The sequence below is a fragment of the Vipera ursinii genome, assembly GCF_947247035.1.
Source record: "Vipera ursinii genome assembly, chromosome: 1".
NCBI classification, from domain to species: Eukaryota; Metazoa; Chordata; class Lepidosauria; order Squamata; family Viperidae; genus Vipera; species Vipera ursinii.
Genome location: NC_139512.1, coordinates 29,095,030 through 29,117,453, shown reverse-complemented (window position 1 = coordinate 29,117,453; position 22,424 = coordinate 29,095,030). Strand labels below are relative to the sequence as shown.

Sequence of the window (22,424 nt, the reverse complement as noted above, 5' to 3'; positions counted from 1 at the left end):
AATGATCATTTTGGTGGGGGCGATGAAAGTTGTAGTACAATACATCTATAAAGGCATCAAATTAGGAAGAGATTGTGAGTTCAGTTTAAAAAAAAAACATCCTGGGAGAAGCAAAGGCAAAGTTTTCTATATTGCTGCCAATATATTGTTGGATGCAATCTCCTCTCTGAGAGACAAGATTCCTATAAGGATTTTGTAAGTATGCTTAAGTGTGCTTTCTTCTTCTTCTCTTTTCCTCTTATATCTGATCATAAAACAACGATACCATTTAAAGACACTGACAAATAATTGTGTGACAGTGTAAGCACTACCTGTTTAGCTTTATTTGCATGATAATATTAGTGAATAAAATAAAGAAAATCTCCAAAAGAAAAAAGCATTTGGTCACATAGACAAAATGAAAGGCTCAAAAGCCTTCTGTGAAAGAAAAACTAACAACATTTTGACAGATGTATAGGCCCCTATCTTACCACAGGTTAACTGTATAATAGACCTCTAGAAGTGGAAAGAAAACTCAAAAACATTGCATAGAGATTCCAGATATTTGGAAGTCTGATTTTACCTACTGCATATCAATCTGTCTTGGAAATGAATAAATATTTGACATACGAATATTAATATCTCACCTTCCCACAAACTCATACAGATAAATCTGACGGACACCTACTAATTGCTATCTGGACACCCAGTGAGGTAGGATGATAGGTAAGGGGAAAATAAGAAGTTGAAGTAGACAAGGATGGATGGATGGATGGATAGATGGATGTATGGATGTTTGTATGGATGGATGAATGGATGGATGGATGGATAGGCAGACAGACAGACAGGCAGGCAGGCAGATGGAATTTATATAGAGAGACCCCAGCACACACAATTGACTCTACATAGTAGACCAAATTGATGATGCAAGGATATGTACTCACTCCCTAAGGATATAGAGAATATTATTTTAGATTCCTTTCTCTTGATCTCAGTTGACTCAAACAGACCACATAGTATGATTCCTTATTTGGATGCATTTTATTTTCTGCCCAAAGGAAATGAAACCATTTCTAGACATCATGAACGTATAGTGTCTCACTTACCTTGTACCTCCTAAGAAGGCCTTTCAAGCTAGCGGAACTTTGCAAATTAATTGCAACCTCATCTCTTCTTTGCTGATCAATGCAATTCATCCAGGCATTCAGTTCTGTGATGGCTTCATAAGATGGCAATTTTGCCATCTGGAGCTGTTAGAAAATTACACCATTATACTTGTTTTTTTTCAGGAACAAAATTCAATGTATTTTCTAAGATATTCCTTTTGGGCACTCTGTTGAGTATTGTAGGTTATTGGAAATGGAAGCACTCACTTTTCTCTTATTTAGTGCAACCTCTGCCTCTTTCGTCTCCCTGATCAGTGTATTGGTAAAAAGACAGAACACTCTTGCTCTAGGGTTTCTAAAAATAAGCCAGTGACTAGATTGTTGGTATAGAAGCATCAGCCTACCCCTATTATTATGTAACAATATTAGAGCTAACAGTAGTCAACCTTGTCTGCAGAAGAATATATACAAGTCAGAAATGCTCCAGATTTTTATCTCATTCTCAGTCATTTTTTACTGTGGCCTAGACATCCCCTTCAGCTCAGTTCACTTTATTCTTAGCATATTTATTTATTTATTTAGCATATGGCTGGTCACACACAGAATTAAAAGCACTTCATATTTACAAGTTAGAACAGTTAAAACAATTTTTTTTAAAAAAGAAGCAATTATAAAACCTAAGAGGAAAACAGAAATAACATTTCAGAGTTTAATGTCGAGTTTGGAGATCCAGTCAGTAGCTGCCATTGTTACGCAGAGGAAGTCCTTAAAATCTCCTGGGTATCTTCTATTAGTGCATTCCTTCACTATATGTTGGATAGTCTGTCGGGGAGCCCTGCAATCACATTGTGCTGAAGGTGTCTTTCCCCATTTACAGTTGCAAGAAAAAGTATGTGAACCCTTTGGGATTACGTGGAGTTTTACATGAATTGGCCATAAAATGCGCTCTAAACGTCATGTAAGTCACAACAATAGAAAAACACAGTCTGCTTAAAATAATACTACACAAACATTAGCTGTTGTCATGTTTTAACTGAACATAAGATGGAAACATTCACAGTGCAGGGTGGAAAAAGTATGTGAACCTTTGGACTTAATAACTGGTTGACCCTCCTTTGGCAGCAATAACCTCAACCAAACGTTTCCTGTAGTTGCAGATCAGACCTGCACAACGATCTGGAGTAATTTTGGACCACTCCTCTTCACAAAACTGTTTCAGTGTAGCAATATTCTTGGGATGTCTGGTGTGAATCGCTCTCTTAAGGTCATGCCACAGCATTTCAATCGGGTTGAGGTCAGGACTTTGACTGGGCCACTCCAGAAGGCGTATTCTGTTCTGTTGAAGCCATTGTTTTGTTGAATTACTTGTATGCTTTGGGTCATTGTCCTGTTGCATCACCCATCCTCTGCGGAGCTTCAGTTGGCTGACAGATGGTCGTACGTTTTCCTGCAAAATGTCCTGATAAACTCTGGAATTCATTTTCCCATCAATGACAACAATCCGTCCAGGCCCTGAGGCAGCAAAGCAGCCCCAAACCATGATGCTCCCTCCGCTATGTTTTACAATGGGGATGAGGTTTTCATGTTGGTGTGCTGTGCCTTTTTTTCTCCACAGATAGTGTTGTGTGTTTTTCCCAAATAACTCAATTTTGGTTTCATCTGTCCACAGTATATTTTGCCAGTAGTGCTGTGGAACATCCAGGTTCTCTTTTGCAAACTTCAAACGTGCTGCAATATTTTTTTTTTGGACAGCAATGGCTTCCTCTGTGGTGTCCTCCCATGTACTCCATTCTTGTTTAATGTTTTCCTTATTGTAGATGTGTCAACAAAAATGTTACCATGTGCCAGAGATTTCTGTAGGTCTTTAGCTGACACTCTAGGATTCTTCTTTACCTCATTAAGCATTATGCGCTGTGCTCTTGCAGTCATTTTTACAGGACGACCACGCCTAGGGAGAGTAGCAACAGTGCTAAACTTTCTCCATTTGTAGACAGTCTGTCTTACACATGAACATCAAGGCTTTTGGAGATACTTTTGTAACCCTTTCCAGCTTCATGCAAGTCAACAATTCTTGATCGTAGGTCTTCTGAGAGCTCTTTTCTGCGAGGCATGGTTCACATCAGACAGTGCTTCTTGAGACCAGTAAACCCAAAACAGGTGTGTTTTTAAAGGGCAGGACAGCTGTCAGCAACACATCCAATATCATCACACTGATTGGAGTCAAGGTTGGCTCACTCCTGGCTCCAATTAGCTCTTGGAGAAGTCATTAGGCTAGGGGTTCACATACTTTTTCCACCCTGCACTGTGAATGTTTCCATCTTATGTTCAATTAAAACATGACAACAGTTAATGTTTGTGTAGTATTATTTTAAGCAGACTGTGTTTTTCTATTGTTGTGACTTACATGACGTTTAGAGCGCATTTTATGGCCAATTCATGCAAAACTCCACGTAATCCCAAAGGGTTCACATACTTTTTCTTGCAACTTTATACAGAGAATCGGCACACACCCCATGAGTCATTCTAATTCGATTGTATGTCACCCATATCTGTCGGGGTAGATTAAATCCTGGAGGTATACTATTAGGATTAATATGCTCAGAAATATCTTGGGAGGTATAGCTACTCCATGCTTCCATCCACTTTTGTATAGTGCTCTGATGTTCGGCCAGCAGCTTAAGCACTGTGAGGAGTGGTGGATTTCTTGACTTTAATCGACATCTTAAGAGCTCAGAGGTATAAGCATGAATGGGTAGAGAGGAGTTTAGTGTTCACAAGTTAAAAAGGGGGTACAAAGTTTACAAATACACAGTGGTATCTGTAACAAGCTACAATGATGTCAAAATAAATTCTGTATCATCATATTATTGTGGAAATAATGCATTTATGTCATGAAATCATCATGTCTGAAGCATTTAAATGTAAAAGAAATGTCACTCACATGACAACATTATGATGCACGTGTCATCTTTCAGAACAAGCAACTAAATTTCATTTTTAATCTGTACCATTGTGCCCACAGTAAAAAATGACAATAAAGGTTGTCTGTCTGTCTGTCTGTCTGTCTGTCTGTCTGTCTGTCTGTCTGTCTATCTATCTATCTATCTATCTATCTATCTACCTACCTACCTACCTATCTATCATCTTACCTTCTTCACCCACAACTATATCTGAATCATATGCGAAACTCTCCTATGTGTAATTTTTAACTGGGCCAAATAATGCACTGTAGGTAACAATTATTGAAACAAGGTTCATGGACTAACTTACAGAATGTGTCTAAAACCCAGAACCCATGACTCCCATGAAATTGAAATTGGGCTAATTTTGTTAAACATTTTATGACATAAAAATCTTCATAAAACACTTTAGGATATAATGCCAAATGTCATAAAGCATTTCCTGCTGTTCAGCTGCTGCAGTTTGACTGTGCAATACCATTCATCATGGACTACTTTCAAGGCAGATACATCTCTGAATATCTTCCTGACTTTTTAAGAACTTGCCAGTGAAGGCAATCTATCATTACTGAAGACATTGAGAAGTCTGGCAAGGAAATATCTCTGAAATGATGATTGAAGGGATTATGGGTTATTTAGTATGTTTTAAACTGCTGAGACATTTGCTATTTCAAGTCAAAGATAAAAACAATATTTGGCAATTTCAATCAAACTTTTTAGTGGGGCAATTGTGGATCAACATCCCTGAGTTTTATACAAATGCTTGTAATCAGCATCACAAGCAAGTATAGCAACAAAGATAGTATTTAATACTTCACAATGATGGATTCACCATAGATAAAGGAGATAGATAAGACTTTTTAAACAGAAATAGCAGAGATATGTAATGTTCAGCAATATGCAATTAGTAAGTATGGCAGTCTTCAAAGTTATTCATGCCTAGTAGCTTTGCTGATGAATTACTTTTTACCTGGTGAAACTTCTCTTGGATGCTTGGTAATTGAACAATAAGGTCACTCCATCTCTGCTCATACTCTGCCAAAGCTGAGCGCAAGTTTGCATCATCAGATTCCTTAATAAGCAACAGCTGATTTCCACTACTTATGACCGAAGATTTCAAGGAAGATTTATCATCGACTTCTTTAAAGAATTCCTGAAGAATCGTACAAAATCATAAAATATGGTGTGCATAAAAATGTTAAGAAAGTTTGTTAACTATATTAAATTATGAAATGATTTTAAACTGAGATAAAATATTGTTCTCCTTTTTTCATTTTTTTTCCATTTTAGAGCACCCAAAAACAGTGCTAAAGGTTTAGATGGAAAAGTACACTTAGGTCAATTAGACCCAGGTTCAAACTTTCTGTATTGACATTTGCCATTTACATATGATATTTTTGTTTGCCTTCTGGACAGATAGGTGACTAATGATAGCAGGGACCAAATGGAAGCGATATGAGAAAGTCATTCAGATGACAAAGTCAAAGATAATTGCAAGAATGAGGGCTAAAACATAAAAATGTAACAGCAGTAATTATACTTAGAGATTAAATTCATAAATGATTCTTGTCTGGATAGATTACAACAGACATGTCAAACACAAGGCCTGGGGGCCGGATCCGGCCCGCGAAGTGGTTTCATGTGGCCAGCAAAGCCATCCTGGAAACAGTGAGGGAACAGCCCCCACTGCCCTGGCCCTGGCCCAGAGACCCTCCTTCTGCCAGAGACCCTCAGATCTGTCCCACTTCTGCCCAGGCCCCCATAGGCAACCTTGATGTGAACGATGTAGAGCTGGCCACGCCCACCCAGTAGGCCATACACACTCTAGCCATGCCCACCCAGTAGGCCACACCCACCCAGGCCACACCCACCCAGCCCCTTGAGGGCAACCGCAATGCTGATGTGGCCCTCAATGAAATTGAGTTTGATACCCCTGGATTACAATATAACTCATTCCCATATTCTGGTTGTGAATGACACAACCAGCTACATAAAACAGAATCCACCTGCTATCTGTAAACGTAACAGTGGTGGGGGGAGGGGCGTTGGAGAAAACCGTAGAAGGCTTGACTCAGTAAATAGGGCTTTGAGGCTACATTCAAATATCACATTAAGCCAATGTTTGTTTTAAGCTCAATTTTTTGAACAGTCAGACTGGCAAATAATTATGGCTGACTTGGAAAAGTTTCCCTTTATTTTCTCTCATTTGCCTTGCATCTTTGTGATTTAATTAGAGGTTTGTGCGAGACATTCTGTAATACCAAATCAGGAATAAGTAAGAAAATTATAAATAATTCCTTCATCTCTGCATACCAAAATATGCATACCAAAGTCACAACTATAGTCAGTAACAAATCATGATTTTGCACTGTAATTTATTACCATAAAATACAATAGAGTTATTCACCAAACATTAACAAACCACGCTAAACAAATCACATTAGTATAGTTTGTAATTCTAGCCTTTTGAGTGTCATGCAGTGAACCAGGCTTTATCCTGTGAGACTGATTAGAAAAGTATAATGAGTTTGAAGATGGGCTCACAAAATAGCATTAGATAAATACATAGAGAATACAGTATGTTTATTAATGGCTCCAAGCAACAAAACGTAAAATAAAATAAAAAATCTTTGACTAATAGGCATTGAGCTCTCTAGATTAGAGAGATGGTTGGCCTGTACTGGGGGCAATGTACAAGATTAGATGGAAAGACTATCCTCATATTTTTACATCAGTCTCTGCTACCACAAACACTGTCTAACTTACAAGCAAACTCTGAATATGGTTCCTGACAATGTTCTGGTCCTGAGATGCATTGAGAGACTGCTCCTTCCAATAGTTCACATTTTGCTCAGCAGATTCCAACCAGACACTGAGCTCCTTTGAGTCTTTGTTGTAACTTCAGGAAAAACAAAAGAAAACAAATCAGGAACTAGAATCAATGTCACTGCAGGCTTCTCAAACAACCATGTTTCTGGCTGGCAACTTATAAGACAGTTAATAATCAGTAGAAATTAATGAGCATCCTGGCAGATGGAATTTGGGGGCTATATCTGGAGGAGCATAGGTTTGCTAGTCCTATATGAGAGCAATGAAAATATGAAATGTTTACCCTCTCCTCGCTCTTTAGATAACTTTGGTTACTTCTCCTCTGTTTCTTTTTTAAAGAAAAAGAAATCAACTTCCTATATGGTATCTGTTAACAAACGGAGTAACATCAAATATTCTTCTATGCCAGTTGTACCCAATCATGGACAGAAGGTCCTGGTTATGTTTATTCACCTTGATAACCTTCTGACTGGGCTATAGCTATCTGAAAGCTTCAACTGGCCCAGAATGCAACAGCATGAGTAGTTATGGGCACATCTCTCTAAGTCTATATAACACCATACTCCACAAACTGCACTGTCTTATGATAGGCTTCAGGGTATGATTCAAGGTGCTGCTTATTATTTACAAAGCTCCGGATGGCATAAGGTTAGATTACTTGAAGGATTGCCTTCTGTCAAGAACATACTCCCACAGGGAGGCCATGCTCCATATTCTTTTTTTTAAATGTTGTCATCCTATGGGACTTAGGAAATGTTCTTTTTCTGTGGTTGCCCCATTCTCTGGAATGATTCCCCCCCCCCACAATATATGACAAGGCCTAATTCCTCTCATCTTAAGGAAAACTCTTAATACCTGGCTCTTTTCCCAAACATTAGGGGCCATCTAAGTATGAGTCTCGTTGATGTTAGGTGCTTGGTAGCCATTTTATATTTAGTATTTATTTACTGTATTGTTTATTATTATGTGGGGGTTTTTTAGAACTGGTCTACTCTTCCCAACTTGTCATTTTCAGATTTTGAACATGATTGCTAGGGAATTATGTGAATTGAGCATACCAGGTGAGGGAAGCTGACCTTCAAAAGCAAGGAAACGTAATTCCTACCTGGACAAGAGTTTGTGCAATGTCTCAAGTCTTTGTAGTTCATGGTCAACTCTTTGGGAAAAAGACAGCCACTGATGTTCTAGCTTCTCAATCTTGGATTGCAATTCAGGGCAGCTCAGAAGTTCTGTCAAATTCTTCCCTTCTTTCACTATTTGATAATATCGAGCTTGCTCCCCTTCAATGTTCTTTTTGATTTCCTAAGAAATTATATAAAATTATAAATGAAAAGTAACAGATCACATTATTACTAATTTATTTCCATTTCCACAAAAGGCAAATCTATTTATGATTCAGTGTTCATTTAATCAAATTTGGCAATCAACACATTTTTATAATTGCAATTTTATAATTCTCTGCATGAGCATTAATTGGGAAAAAATGATCTCTCCCATATCTTTCTTTATTTTATTCTATTTAGATTTTTTTTCACCTTCTCAAGAAGGAACTGTATGACACGTCCAGCCCGTGGGCCGGCAGTTTGACACCCCTGCTCTAAAGTCTAAACCACCCTACAGCCCAGTGCAGGATTATATTATGACATCAAGCTTGATCTCTGGCCATCCAGAATCAGTTCAAAAACCTCCAGCAGAGACCACCAGTTTTTATTCCACTACTGAATAGTTCCCTCCATCAAAAAAATTGTTCTAATGTCCATTTAAACCTCTTTTGTCTTGCCTTCTTTAACAACTCTGTACCATTTGCCACATGACAGCACTTCAGAAATTAAAAGACAACTCTCCAGTCTTTTCCTCTTCAGGCCAAACATATCTAACCATTCCTCCCAGCCCATAATCATCTTGATGCTGTCCACAAGACATATTCCAGCTTGTCAACGGCCTTCTTAAATGGAACTACATGAAATGACAAAGTAAAGTTTCTAAAGACGTATTTAGCCTTCAATTCCTTAATTACAAAATGAGGAAACATTATTCAAATATTTAGCTCTTATTTGTTGTTGTTAGCTGCGAAGTCGTGTCCGACCCATCGCGACCCTATGGACAACATTCCTCCAGGCCTTCCTGTCTTCTACCATCTTCTGGAGTCCATTTAAGTTCACGCCTACTGCTTCAGTGACTCCATCCAGCCACCTCATTCTCTGTCGTCCCCTTCTTCTATTCCCCTCGATCTTTCCCAGCATTAGGCTCTTCTCCAGTGAGTCCTTCCTTCTCATTAGGTGGCCAAAGTATTTGAGTTTTAGCTTCAGGATCTGGCCTTCTAAAGAGCAGTCAGGGTTGATCTCCTCTAGGACTGACCGGTTTGATCGCCTTATTTAGCTCTTATACTGTGTATCATTCAATAACAACTATAGTTACAATGGAAATTACAGAAGTTAGAGTAAAGTCATTACCTGAAGGAGCTGAATTCTTTCCATTGCTCTTTCTTCTGTCTCTTCCACTAAAGCCACAAAAGGCACTGTGGGCGAAAGTGCCTCCAGCTTTTGGCACAATGAAACGTAGCTTTCATCAAATGCTATCCAGTCCTGTAAGATGAAGAATGTTGTTAGTAGATCCCAAAAAATTAAGTAGTAAACATTATAAATGTATAAAATAATTTTCTTCAATCAATTTACAAATTTATACTGGCTGGGGGGTGATGGGAGTTATGGTCTGATATATCATAAAGGTGCCAAATTGGGAAGGCTGCTGTATCCATCATAAACAAATGTATTCTATTCTTCCATTACAAATATGACCTTGAATCTCAACATGATAGATTACTTAATGGGTATACAAGTACATTTTTTTAATTTTATCACTCATTGAGGTGTAAAAAGAGCCCTGCTGAGTCAGCTCAAAGTCTTGTGCTATAGAATATCAAACCAGTTTTGAGGTTGGATAAATTCCTAATAAATGTAATTTTTTTAAAAAAATTAATGTACTCGCACTCAACCTCTGTGTTAGAAGCTGAATGGAACAGACTTGTCTGAACCTATTTCACATTGTTTCATTTTATTCTCTGACCTGTAAAAGTTTTTCCAAATGGGTTCCATGTTCAATAGCTTGTTCTTCCAAAGATTTGATCTTTTCTACCATATCCTTCCAGTATTTCTCCCTGTTTTGTAATATTGAATCTGCCATTTTTTGTACAAGAAGCATATGGCCATTCAGTTTACGGAAAAAGCTCTATGTTCAAAAAAGAAAAGGAGCATAGGTACAGATAATTATATCTGCAAAATAATTATTCAAAAAAGAACACATTTGTTTTGTAAGACCATAAATAAAGTTAAAATGTTTCTTATTTATTTATTTATTTATTTATTTATTTATTTATTTATTTATTTATTTAGATTTATATACCGCCCTTTCCCGAAGGTCGCAGGGCGGTTTACAGGGTATTTAAAACAAGAAATACAAAAGTTAAAAACAATTAAAACAATTACATCAATCCCTGAAAAAAAGTAAAACCCCCAATTAAAATTAAAATTAAAATTCTCAGCCTGGGCCAGAGCTCGAAGAGCCAGGTCTTCAGGTCCTGGCGGAATGAACGGAGGTCGGGGGCAGTCCTGAGCTCCACTGGCAGCTGGTTCCAGAGGGCAGGCGCCCCCACTGAGAAGGCTCTCCCCCTAGGTGTTATCCGCCGGCAATCTTTTACCGGCGGCACCCTGAGCAGACCCTCCCTGTGGGAGCGCACTGGACGAAGGGAACTTGATGCCGGCAGCAGGTGTTCCCTCAGATATCCCGGACCCAAGCCATTTAGGGCTTTATAGGTCATCACCAGCACCTTGAATCTCACCCGGAGGGCAACCGGAAGCCAATGCAGCTCGCGGAGTAGAGGTATTACATGGGAGTATCGGGAAACCCCCATCACAACTCGCGTGGCCGCATTCTGCACCAGCTGAAGCCTCCGAGTGGTCCTCAAGGGCAGCCCCATGTAGAGAGCGTTGCAGTAGTCCAATCGGGAGGTCACGAGCGCATGAGTGACTGTGCGTAGGGCATCTTGGTCCAGGTAGGGTCGCAACTGGCGCACCAGCTGAACCTGGACAAAAGCCCCCCTGGTCACGGCTCCTACATGGTCTTCAAAATTGAGCCGGGAGTCAAGGAGGATGCCCAAGTTGTGAGCCCTATCAATGGGGGGTAACACCTCACCCCCCATCATTAAAGGTGGAATGGTCTAGTTAAACTGAGATGCCAATATGCACAGCCACTCAGTCTTGGCAGGATTGAGATGAAGCCTGTTTCTCCCCATCCAGACCTGGACCGCCTCCAGGCAACGAGACATCACAGCGAGGGCATCGCTGGGTTGGTTCGGGGTGGAAAGAAAAAGTTGGGTATCATCAGCGTACTGATACCCCACCCCGAAACCACAAATGATCTCACCCAGCTGCTTCATATAGATGTTGAACAGGAGGGGCGAGAGAACCGACCCCTGAGGAACTCCACAAATGAGAGGCCTCGGGGTGGACCTCTGCCCTCCCGTCAACACCGACTGCGAGTGGCCCAGGAAATAGGAGGAGAACCACCGAAAAATGGTGCCTCCCACTCCCAACCCCCTGAGACGCCACAGTAGGATACCATGGTCGATGGTATCAAAAGCCACTGAGAGATCAAATAGGACTAGGACAGAGGAACAACCCCTGTCCCGAGCCCGCCACAGATCATTCACCAGCACGACCAGTGCCGTCTCTGTGCTGTGACCGGGCCTAAAACCCGATTGGTATGGGTCCAGATAATCAGTTTCCTCCAGGAACAGAGGAAGCTGATGCGCCACCACACTCTCAACAACCTTCGCCAAAAAGCGAAGGTTGGAGACTGGACGATAATTATTTAAAACAGCCGGGTCCAGGACAGGCTTTTTGAGGAGGGGTCTCACCACCGCCTCCTTCAAGGCAGCGGGGAAGACACCCTCCTTCAAAGAACCAGTTATTACTGCCTGGAACCAGCCTCGTGTCTCCTCCCGGGCCGCGGAAACCAGCCAGGAGGGGCACGGATCCAACAAACAGGTGGTGGAGCTCAGCCTTCCCATGATCCTGTCCACATCATCAGGGGAAACAGGATCAAACTCAGTCCAGATAACATGCTCAAGACCGCCCGATTCCTCCACATCAGACTCCACCCAGTCAGAGTCCAGACCGGCCCGGAGGAATTTTGTCAGTCAGATGATGACTAAACTCCTCGGCCCGTCCCTGTAAGGGATCCTCCCTCACCTCCTGGTTAAGGAGGCAGCGAGTCACCCTAAACAGGGCAGCCGGGCAATTATCTGCGGACGCAATGAGGGCAGCGAAGTAATTAGACTTCACTGTCCTCATCGCCGCAAGATAAGACCTTATAAAGGTTCTTAACTGCAATCGGTCAGATTCGGATCGGCTGGACCTCCAACCGCTCTCTACACCCCGTCTCCGACGCTTCATCTCCCGGAGCTCTGCAGAAAACCATGGAGCCCAGCGGGATCTGCGCTTGGTCAGAGGTTGCAAGGGTACAACACAGTCAAGTGCCCTGGCGGCCACCCTTTCCCAGGCATCCACCAAGGCATCGACTGGGCTGTGGGTGAGGGCGATGGGTATAGAACCAAGCGCCATCTGGAACCATTCCGGGTCCATTAGGCGCCTGGGGCGGAACCACCTGGTCGGTTCCGCAGCCCAGCGGTGGGGGGTGGCGTAACGGAAGACCAGCCGCAGGAGATGATGATCTGACCATGACAGGGGGACAATGGTTGGTGAACTCCCTCCCAGATCATCCAAACACTGTCCAGACAGGAACACCAGGTCGAGAGTGTGACCCCCCACATGAGTCGGGCCCTGAATTACTTGGGTCAGGCCCATGGCTGTCATGAAGCTATGAACTCCCGAGCTAACTCAGACGGCCCTCCCAGTGAGGGCAGGTTGAAGTCACCCAGAACTATAAGCCTGGAGAACTCCACCGCCAACCCTGAGAGGATGTCGAGCAGCTCGGGCAGGGCTGTTGCCACACAGCTGGGCACCAGGTATGTGAGCAACAAGCCCAAACTGAGCTCCAGGGCCACATCTCAGGAGGAGGGACTCACTCCCGGCCATCTGGACAATGGTGGTCTCCCGCAGGCATAAAGTCTCCCGGACAACCACCGCCACCCCACCACCCCTGCCCTGAGCCCGTGGCTGGTGTAGCACACTATATGCACCTGCTCTGGATGTTTCAATAATACAGAAACCCATCCTCTTGCATTCTTTTAAACTTTTACCAACAGCAAATATAACAAATGCACAGAGACCTATATTTTAATACCATTAAAATGGCAAAATGGTAAATAATAGTATTTGTTACAACTCAAGCAAGAATACCAATATTCTTTACATGTTAAATATTACACAATATCTAAGTTATTGGCCATTCTCTAAGCAAATAGACAACTGATCGTTGGGCTTGTAGTTATACTGTATCTGAGACTGAAGATGCAAAAAACCCAAATCCAGGGAAAGTGGGAAGACCTATGCTATCTCCTTAAAAGAGGTCTTTTTGGATCCCTTTTCCAAAACTACTGAGATTTAACTCAATGCTAAAATTATGTTAATTTATTTTATTATTCATCTTTATATGGCCGTTTCCTGCTTCATATACCCTGCTTCCCTTATCCTACTCATTGGCATATACTCAGAAGAAAATGGACACAGAAACTGAAGGATAAATTGGTCAGGGCATCTGGATAAGAGTGGAGGACATATTGGTAGAAGCATTGGACATTATGCTACAACTGATTATTATTCGAGTAACACAGCTGAATTTAAAATCTAATTTGGAACAAAGCAAGTTATTTCTCATCTTTTTAAAGAGCTTGATTTCTTTACATAATTGAATCCAAAATGAAATTTGGAGGATTTCCTTCCCATCAAACACTTAATTCTAAAAATTCTGGAGAAACACTGCTATATATATGAAAAAATCTCTTTGGATCCCAAACATAATTATTTAGTAAAGTAATTAAACTATACTTCTCTTAATATTTTAAATAGGAGGTATTTCCATATGCAACATGCGAACAATTACAGCCTTCTTAATTTGATGCAAAATAAAAGTAACTGTTTCCCCTACATTTACAGTCAACAAAATTAAGTAGGAATCAACTCATGTTTATTCAAACTTTCTCCTGGGCAGTCTATAAATTTTCATATTCATTACCAAGGCTATATTTTATTTCCAGCAGAGTAATTATAGCCCAGGATAGATGTTATATGATTACACATAACAGCAACAACCCCTCTTCTCCCTATAAAATACCTCTGCTCATTTATGATAAGATTACATTAAAAGCTCTGAGTGAAAAATAAGCATAATATTTTCTGCTTTTCTCCCTAAGCAATGTCATCTAAGCAATGCCAGCTTACTTTCAATACATCTGTTGTACCCTTCACCTCAAGATGAGATAAACTAGCAATCCTCCCCCAGGCAGAGATCCTATTTTGATAGTTAAATGCAATTTATTATTTTACATTCATATGAATGGTAGTACTGCAAGAGCTAATGTAATGCCACTTGACACAAGAATCACTGACTGTTGCTCTGGAGTGAAGCCATCTCCTTCTAATCAATAAATGAATCAATGCATGTATGCATGCATGCCTGAACATATGACAAATTGAACATGAATCTCACTCTTGCCATGATTTTACTGGCTAGGTTCACTCTATGCTAGAGTAGGCTAAAACTATAGTTTGTGGTGGGAAATCAGTTAGAATATTAGCAGGATGAGAGGACTGGGAGTCAACCAGAATTTGTTATAATGTGGATGACTATATAACTTTTAAATTAATAAAATCACATTAAGCCATTTTGTAGTTTATTCACTGTGTGTTTTGTGAACATATCATAGAAATCCATCAGTGATTTCCTGGTATTGAAAAATATCTTTAAGTGTAATTTTAAGCAGAGGGTCTATACCTTATGATTTTGTAAGTGTAACTCTAAATCAGACCGACTGGTAATTTTCAGCTTTGAAACACGAGCAAGTTTCCTTTTCCCAAGATCTATGAGCTCTACAGAGCCTTGTAACAAAGATTCATACTGCTGTTCATTAATGAATGAAGAACTTAGCTCCTTCTGTTTGACCCTTAGGAATGCCCAGAGGTCATCCAACACCTCCTAGAAATTAAATGAAATTCTGTTTAGTATAATTTATGAGACAGTTGTAATACAGAGAAATTTATGGCATCATAAATCAATAGTCTTCAAGATACTGCAAAGTACTAATATTATTACCCTTCTAGAATACGTTTTTTATGCTATAAGGCTGACCAGAAATCAGAGTTTAACTGCATATTTTGACAAATATACATTATAAAATCTACAACTTTTGATTGGCTAAGCCAAACATATTTCCAAATTCATTCTTCTCTTGATGCAGGGCTATATTTATGTATCTATATTATATCTTCCCATCAAATTACAATGTCCATCTGGGCCTCACTGAACTGGCTGATTTGCCTCCAAAATAATCAATTAATTAGATCACCCCAGAGTTTAAATAGACCCATTAGTTATTTGCTTTCTGAGAAAAGCTGCTATATTTTACATTCTAATTCAGAGGCAGCAATCTATGGCTCATGGGACAGACATTGCTGCTACCCAAAATCATCTAGGCCAAGATCCCCCCAAAATATATGTTTATCTGGCACATGAGAGAGACAAAGCACATGGTGTCTCTTTGGGTGACCATTTATCAGTCACCTCAATGGAGGAAGAGAAATAAGTCCTTTGGAAATGCTGGCAGTGGCATGGCCTCTGGCCCTGAGTAGAAGGAAGTTGCCAACTTCTATATGCTGTTCTATATGCTATCATATATTTCCTCATCCTCATTTCTAGTAATTCTATTTTATGCCCTTGTCTTTGCCCCCAATTAAACCTCAATCTCAAAATGCTGGGATGAGTTACATTTCATTTTGTTCAGTTTGTATATCCATTTGTTATTCAGAATAACAGAGTTGGAAGGGCCTTGGAGGTCTTCTAGTCCAACCCCCTGCTCAGGCAGGAAATCCTATACCATTTCAAACAAATGGTTGTCCAATCTCTTCTTAAAAGCTTCCATGCATTCACAACTTCTGGAGGCAGGTTGTTCCAGATTAATTGTTCTGTCACGAAATTAGTTAGTTCTAGGTTGCTTCTCTCCTTGACTAGTTTTCATCTATTCCATCCATTCAGCATGTTTACCTCTAGTTTGTACACATCATGGGTTATGGCAACTGGCAACTGAACTCTTTCTCCATGATCTCTTAGTTTAGCTGCCTGTGTCTCAAAATTTTGCAGTTCCAATTCAAAGACATCTGCCTGCTGAATGAGATATAAAATTATTCAGAATTAGGCTAGTCTTTTTAATAATATTGATATTTCTGAGGCAGAGGAAATATCTGGCAATTTTCATATGTATTTATAAAATAACAGAATAAAACCACTTGTTAAATAGAAAAAGTGACTGGTCTAACTAAAAAAAATGTACATTCCAAACAAATTGGCATAATTGGAGTTAGGATTTGTTTATCTCATGGAACATTATAACAATGATTTACAAATGAGACCTGCAAATAAGTGTTACAGTACAGAATGCAGTTACTTGACATTGTAGCTAATTGTGTTCTCTTCTAAAATAGTCAAGTTTATTCTTCCAAACAATCACAACACTTTGTGACCAATGAATGTACTCAATTTTCTGTGAATTGTTGGGTGGGAGATAAATTAATAGCCACTTAGGGTTTTCCCTTAATTTTTTGCACTTCTGCAGACTTTGCAATACCTCCAAGAATGCTTAGAATAGATCATCTTTCTCATGACTATAATATTATTGGCACTAGTCATCTGACTTGATTATCAGAAACTGTCAATTGTAGCTTAAAAACTTGAAACCTCTTTATCGTTCTAATGAAAATTTGGGGTAAACTAGATTTTACAGCATAGGAAAAAAATGACATTAGATTCCCTTTCTCTTCTGTAACATGAAATACAAGTTGCATATACCCTGGTAGTAAATAATATAGAAGGGATGGCAGGCAAATGCAGAAAATAATAATGTAAGATTAAGTTTTAGATATATTTTACTGGAAATTCTAAAGAAAGAAGATATTATATGCCTGATCTGATTCTATGTCAGCATACATTAATATTGGGAAAGCTACAGTAAATAAGCAATTATACCTTCACATAGGCTCTGGCAGTGAAACACAGGGCGATAGGTAACTTTTTAGGGGTGAGGATTTTAGCATTCACTGACATTTTAAGATTGCTCAACATTTTTTTTACAGATGTAGCAACTTAAATCCAAATTTAAAAACTTAAAAAGCCAAGTACCAAGTTAATATGATATACTTTATTTAATAGACTATCTAATATCCAATTAGATATCTTCAGCAATTCCATAAGCATAATGGAAATGTGTTATAAACTAGCAAATCAGTTAGCTGTAAATAACATTAATTAGCACCATTAAAGATTACTGACAGAAGTAAGACAAACATTTAGTAATAAATAAATATACAAATAATTCACAGTTAGAAACAATATTTGATTTGGGGGAAATCAAAAGCAAAATAGAAGAATTTAGTTAAAATGCTGGGTACTTAATTACACCTAATTTTCATGTCTCATTTAATTACCTGGAATTGCTTAGAAATATTGTGCCCACTCATTTCACTGAAAAACTGCTGCAATGAGGATTTTTTCTCAATCAATGCATCATACAAGTGCCTGATTTCATTCTGTGACAAGAAACAAAAAAAATCAATGTAAATCCAGAAATGCATTATGCAAAATTAAGAGATAATGAAACTGCAATTCAAATGGCTTGTTTAATCAGTATCATTCTTTATGTATATTCATTTGGAGAGGTGGAGAAAAAGAGAGATTTTTTTTTATAAGTGGAGAGTATTAGAATTACACTCTCAGTGTATTTCAGTTTTGTAATCATAAATTGCTTCTCATTATGAAGATCAAAGATTAAATCATCTGTAAAGTTTGCAAGCATGGGTCTTATCTCAGATAAACTTCTTTGTGGGTAGAAGCTTTATGTGAGTAATGCATATACCTGAATGCATACTGTATGTAGGAAATTGTGCTCCTGTGGGATGTCCATGCAAGACTACAATACAAAGATTATGCTTATGACTGTAAAACAGGACTACTATATCTAGGTTGCAAAACTCTATGTAATAATTGGAGGCTAGAGATTAGAGTTTTCTGTAAATTTGATCACATGTGAATTGATGTGAGATCACTAGCATTTCAATTGGAAAAGGATGAAGCATGTTTTTTGGTGAGCACCCACATTAATAGATTTTAAAGATTGAAATGAAAACTTAACCCTGTGATACCTGATAATTGATGTAATGGTCCATTTCAGTTTTCATAGACTCGCTTCTAGAAGCAGCAGCTGTTTGGGTCAATTGGAGCCATGCTTGCAAGTTACTGAAACACTGGGAGAATCTCTCAGAATTTCCACCCGCAGAGGTGATGGACTTCAGAAGATCGTCCTTTTTATCACCAATATCTGTATACAGCTTCTGTAGTTCTGCAGAGAGAGTCTGAAACAGATTCTAGGTAAGATAGGCGAGTAAATAAGGTTTTTCTAGAAACCATCAACATTCGTTTCTTTCAAGAGAGAAGTTTCAATATTAGCATGAGACTTTCATATATCTCTCACCCTCTGGAGAAAATATTCCATGGTGTTCTCCTTGGACATCATTGACATGTTCTTGAAGTTGCAAATAGGCTACAGGGATCTGCACTGATTGCCAGATGTTTACCAGGTAAAGTTTAAGGTAGTGGTGTATACATTAAAGTCCTCAGTAACTGAGTTTAATATCTAAAAGAGCAATTGTTATAAACTGTATGGTTGTTAACATACACAAGAGTAGCTCTTTTGTATATAACTTGATAGTTAGAAACTCATTTTTCTGAAACAGGAAATGGCCTTCTCCTGCACTGCCCCTTAGCTATGGAACACAAAATTGTGTTTAACCCTGCTTCCTCAATGTTTAGAATGATGCATTTCTTTCACCAGGATTTCAAGATACTAAGCATATTTAGTATCAATTTGCAGTTAATGTATTTTTAACTTTCTATACTAGTTTTTTGTTTGTAAATTCTATTAGCTGCTTGAGCATTTTCTGCTTCAAATAGAAAAACAACTAGTCAATTTTTTTGGTGTTTATCTCTACAATATCCTGATTTCTCCTACTTTTTTGCCCTTTGAAAACAAGGAGGAACATGTAAATAGAACTAAAATTGTATAAACCTATTGTAGTTCAGATACTACAATAATTTTGCATGCTGTGAAGCTGGAGTAGATAGTCCAGGTCAACTGACAGATTTTCAGTATCATAAAAGTCCTAAACCATGTGCATTAAACCTTTGCTAGGCTTAAACTATTATAAAATTGAAAACCTTATTGCCACAACCCAAATCATGAAGAATTTCAGCTTGATATCCTCTGAAAATACAATTGTGTCATTTGCACACATCCCATGGCCCATGAAAGCAGCAGCAAAGACCCCCCAGAGTGTGGGTGTCCACTTTTGTTTGGAAAGAAATGTACACTTCATCACATTCATTCCAATACTTGGGAGTCAATCTGAGCAGATGGCTATGGAGGAAACCAAGAAAAATTGCTGCTTCTCACCCACTGCTTCATGAGCCAAGAACTGCATCAACAAATTCAAAGAAATGCATAATTGGAAGAATAATTATATTTCAATCCAATCCTATTAGTTCCATAAATATAAATTAGATGGTATTAAAATGAAAACTGATCCCCATTTTAAACTTCTGAGATGTTCTGAGATGTTCTCCAATTTTTAAATCATATCTGTACAATTTTAGTGGCTAAAAATTTGCATTTCCTCTTTTTAAATATCCAAACTTTGTTAAACTTTTAAGATTTGTGGAGTTCAACTTCAGAATTCTCCAGCCAGCATGGCTGGCTAAGGAATTCTGGCTGTTGAAGTCCAAGATTTTAAAGCTGCCAATAATAAATAAATGCTGGCATTCTCAGGAAAGATCTACATCTAATGCCACCATATGCAAAAAATATAAATATAAAACATACAATGCTTTGGGCCTCATGAAATCATCGATTTTTCCATTTGTACTGACCTCATAAAGCACTTGCTGTACAGGAGCTTCTTCACTGGAGAGTACACAGGTGCCCAACATCTGCTCCATATTGTTCAGGCAGCGGCTGATTGCCAGAAACAACTCAAAGAGTTTCCCATCCAGACTGAATGCATTTTCTCCTGTTTCATTTTCCTAGAAAATGGGAAGATACATATTTTCAATTCCCTCTCATGGTCTTCCTGTTTATTTGGAAGAAGCGTATGAACCAGTGTAAATATATTTAAACCGGTATTGCAGAAGATATATCTGTGGCTTATTATTTCTATCCATTAAGAAAACAGGAGGAAGTTTATGGCAAATTAGATTGATCATTTGTCCTTCTATCTCAATGCTGCCTCCACTAACTGATAATCAAAAATGTGAAGATGTAAAGAAAGGCCCTGTATGTTGGCCATTACAAGTAACTTGAAAGTGATCTCTGGGAGGATCTGATGTACAGAGACATGGAATCTGTATTTTATTCATAGTTACATAAAAGCAGTCCTATTACTACATCCAAAACTTTTCACCCTTAAATGAGAAATTGAACTTTCCAAAATCCTGGCCTGAAGTCCGTTGTTTAATATTTACACTGCAAACATATGCAGAAGAGAACCATTTTTTAGAACAAAGTTATGAGTCTGGAAAATATTGACTGCTTATTCCAAATTGCTTTATGATACAGTCATTTTATGGGGATGGCTCCCTCGGTAAGAAACAGAGATGAGCACTGCCCCCCTAGAGTTGGACATGACTAGACAAGGGAAGCCTTTACTTTTAACTGGATTGAGAGTAGATATTTCATGATGCTAAAACTGGAATCCTATGCAACCACCCTGGTGGCTACTTATTTAACTCAGAGAAATGCCTTTAGTACCTGTATTTGAGTAGAAGCTTCCTGGGTTAGGTTGTCAAGCTGCACTGTGTATGTTTTTAGCTCCTCAATGGTTGGAGTTCTCACACTTGATGTAGCACCCAGGGGCAGAATATTTATTTTGGTAGATATCTAATATTTGGAAAAATAAAACATGTTTAGACAAGTACACCAGGTTAAACCCATGGTGATATACAGGTAGTATCGGATTTCTCCACACACACACACACAGGTAGTCCTCGACCATTTGTTTAGTGACCATTTGAAGTTATAATGGCACTTTATAAAGTGATGTCTGACCTGACCTTACACATGTGACCTATGTCTTTCTTGTTCTCACATGCTGAAATTTTGGACCTTTGGTATGTACTTAGTTGCAGCATCCAGGGATCATGTGATCATCATTTGTGACTTTCCGAGCCAGCTTCCAACAAACAAAATCAATGGGGAAAGCTGGATTTGCTTAGCAACCATGTGATTCATTTAACAACTGCAGTCATTCTTTTAATAATTGTGGCAAAACAAGTCATAAAATCATGAATGATTCACTTAACAACTGTAGTTGCTTAACAACAGCAATTCTGGTCCCCAACTGTGGTGATAAGTCAAGATTACTGTATAATGTTATTTCAAAAAAATAAAAACAAGTATAATTTAAAGCTAGATTATTGTCATATTCTGGAATGGTAGATCCACTCAAACAGCAGGCTTTAAATCTTCTGACAATAGAAACTCTGGCATCGGTTGCATTCATAAAAAGTATGCTGTAGTACATAGATGGATTGTGGTTGTCACCTATATTGTTGCCATATGGGACAATACCTGTATGGCTCCATTACATTTGCATTTAACACCTGTAGATGCCTATGTGGTGCTTTGTATATTTTTGACCTGCAAGAGAGTAAGAATAAAGGTTATATACTAACCTGAAGTTCTTCCAATTGACAGTGAGGAGCATTCTTCTTGAGTAGCAGTTCTTCTTGTAAGTATTGCCACTTATCACCCGTTTGGTCCTTTGGAGTCAATCCAAGAGGCTCATTTCCTGAGCTGACTGTCTCATTCCTAGATATACCCATTATTAGTCCACAAATATAGTGAAGCAAAGGCAATATAAGAATGTGCAGAACATAAATCCAGGATCATACCAAAGAAATAACTATACCAGCATCCTGCTTCTAATACAGATACAGAGATGAAATGAAGAAGTGGGGTTTATATGATTGCCACTGAAAAATGCAATTTCAGGTTCCCGCCATTTTCCCAGCAATATGCTAAGATTATATTATGACGTATTATGCTATCACATAGGCTGTCAGTTTATTACTGTAGTTGGGAAAAAAGAAAGTAGCAGATGTTGCTATGAGCAGAAGCCATTATGATTCTAATATAAGTTTATTAAATGCAGGATAGAAAACTTTAGTTCCTACAGATATTTTGGAGTAAAATTCTTTCAGCCCTTTATCAATGGCTACACTGGTTAGGTCTAACAGGAAGTGAAATCCAAATAACTGGAGGATAGTTGGTTAC

The 22,424-nt window shown here is 38.8% G+C and overlaps 1 protein-coding gene across 13 annotated transcripts in view; it reads right to left on the bottom strand.

Moving 5' to 3' along the window:
- The window catches only part of SYNE2 (spectrin repeat containing nuclear envelope protein 2), a 244,648-nt gene that overhangs the window by 58,561 nt on the left and 163,663 nt on the right, over positions 1 to 22,424 (bottom strand). For 11 of the 13 annotated variants that reach the window (XM_083350942.1, XM_083350953.1, XM_083350952.1 and 8 more), the window contains 13 exons: positions 21,824 to 21,959; positions 20,901 to 21,029; positions 20,024 to 20,176; positions 18,244 to 18,465; positions 17,530 to 17,631; positions 16,094 to 16,213; positions 14,828 to 15,028; positions 9,941 to 10,102; positions 9,328 to 9,459; positions 7,980 to 8,176; positions 6,812 to 6,944; positions 5,016 to 5,198; positions 1,086 to 1,229 (listed from right to left, as the gene is read on the bottom strand). In XM_083350942.1, the coding sequence (XP_083207068.1) occupies positions 1,086 to 1,229; positions 5,016 to 5,198; positions 6,812 to 6,944; positions 7,980 to 8,176; positions 9,328 to 9,459; positions 9,941 to 10,102; positions 14,828 to 15,028; positions 16,094 to 16,213; positions 17,530 to 17,631; positions 18,244 to 18,465; positions 20,024 to 20,176; positions 20,901 to 21,029; positions 21,824 to 21,959 (2,014 nt within the window). The remainder of the gene's footprint in view (positions 1 to 1,085; positions 1,230 to 5,015; positions 5,199 to 6,811; positions 6,945 to 7,979; positions 8,177 to 9,327; positions 9,460 to 9,940; positions 10,103 to 14,827; positions 15,029 to 16,093; positions 16,214 to 17,529; positions 17,632 to 18,243; positions 18,466 to 20,023; positions 20,177 to 20,900; positions 21,030 to 21,823; positions 21,960 to 22,424) is intronic. The other 2 variants (XM_083350951.1, XM_083350943.1) reach the window with 2 other exon arrangements.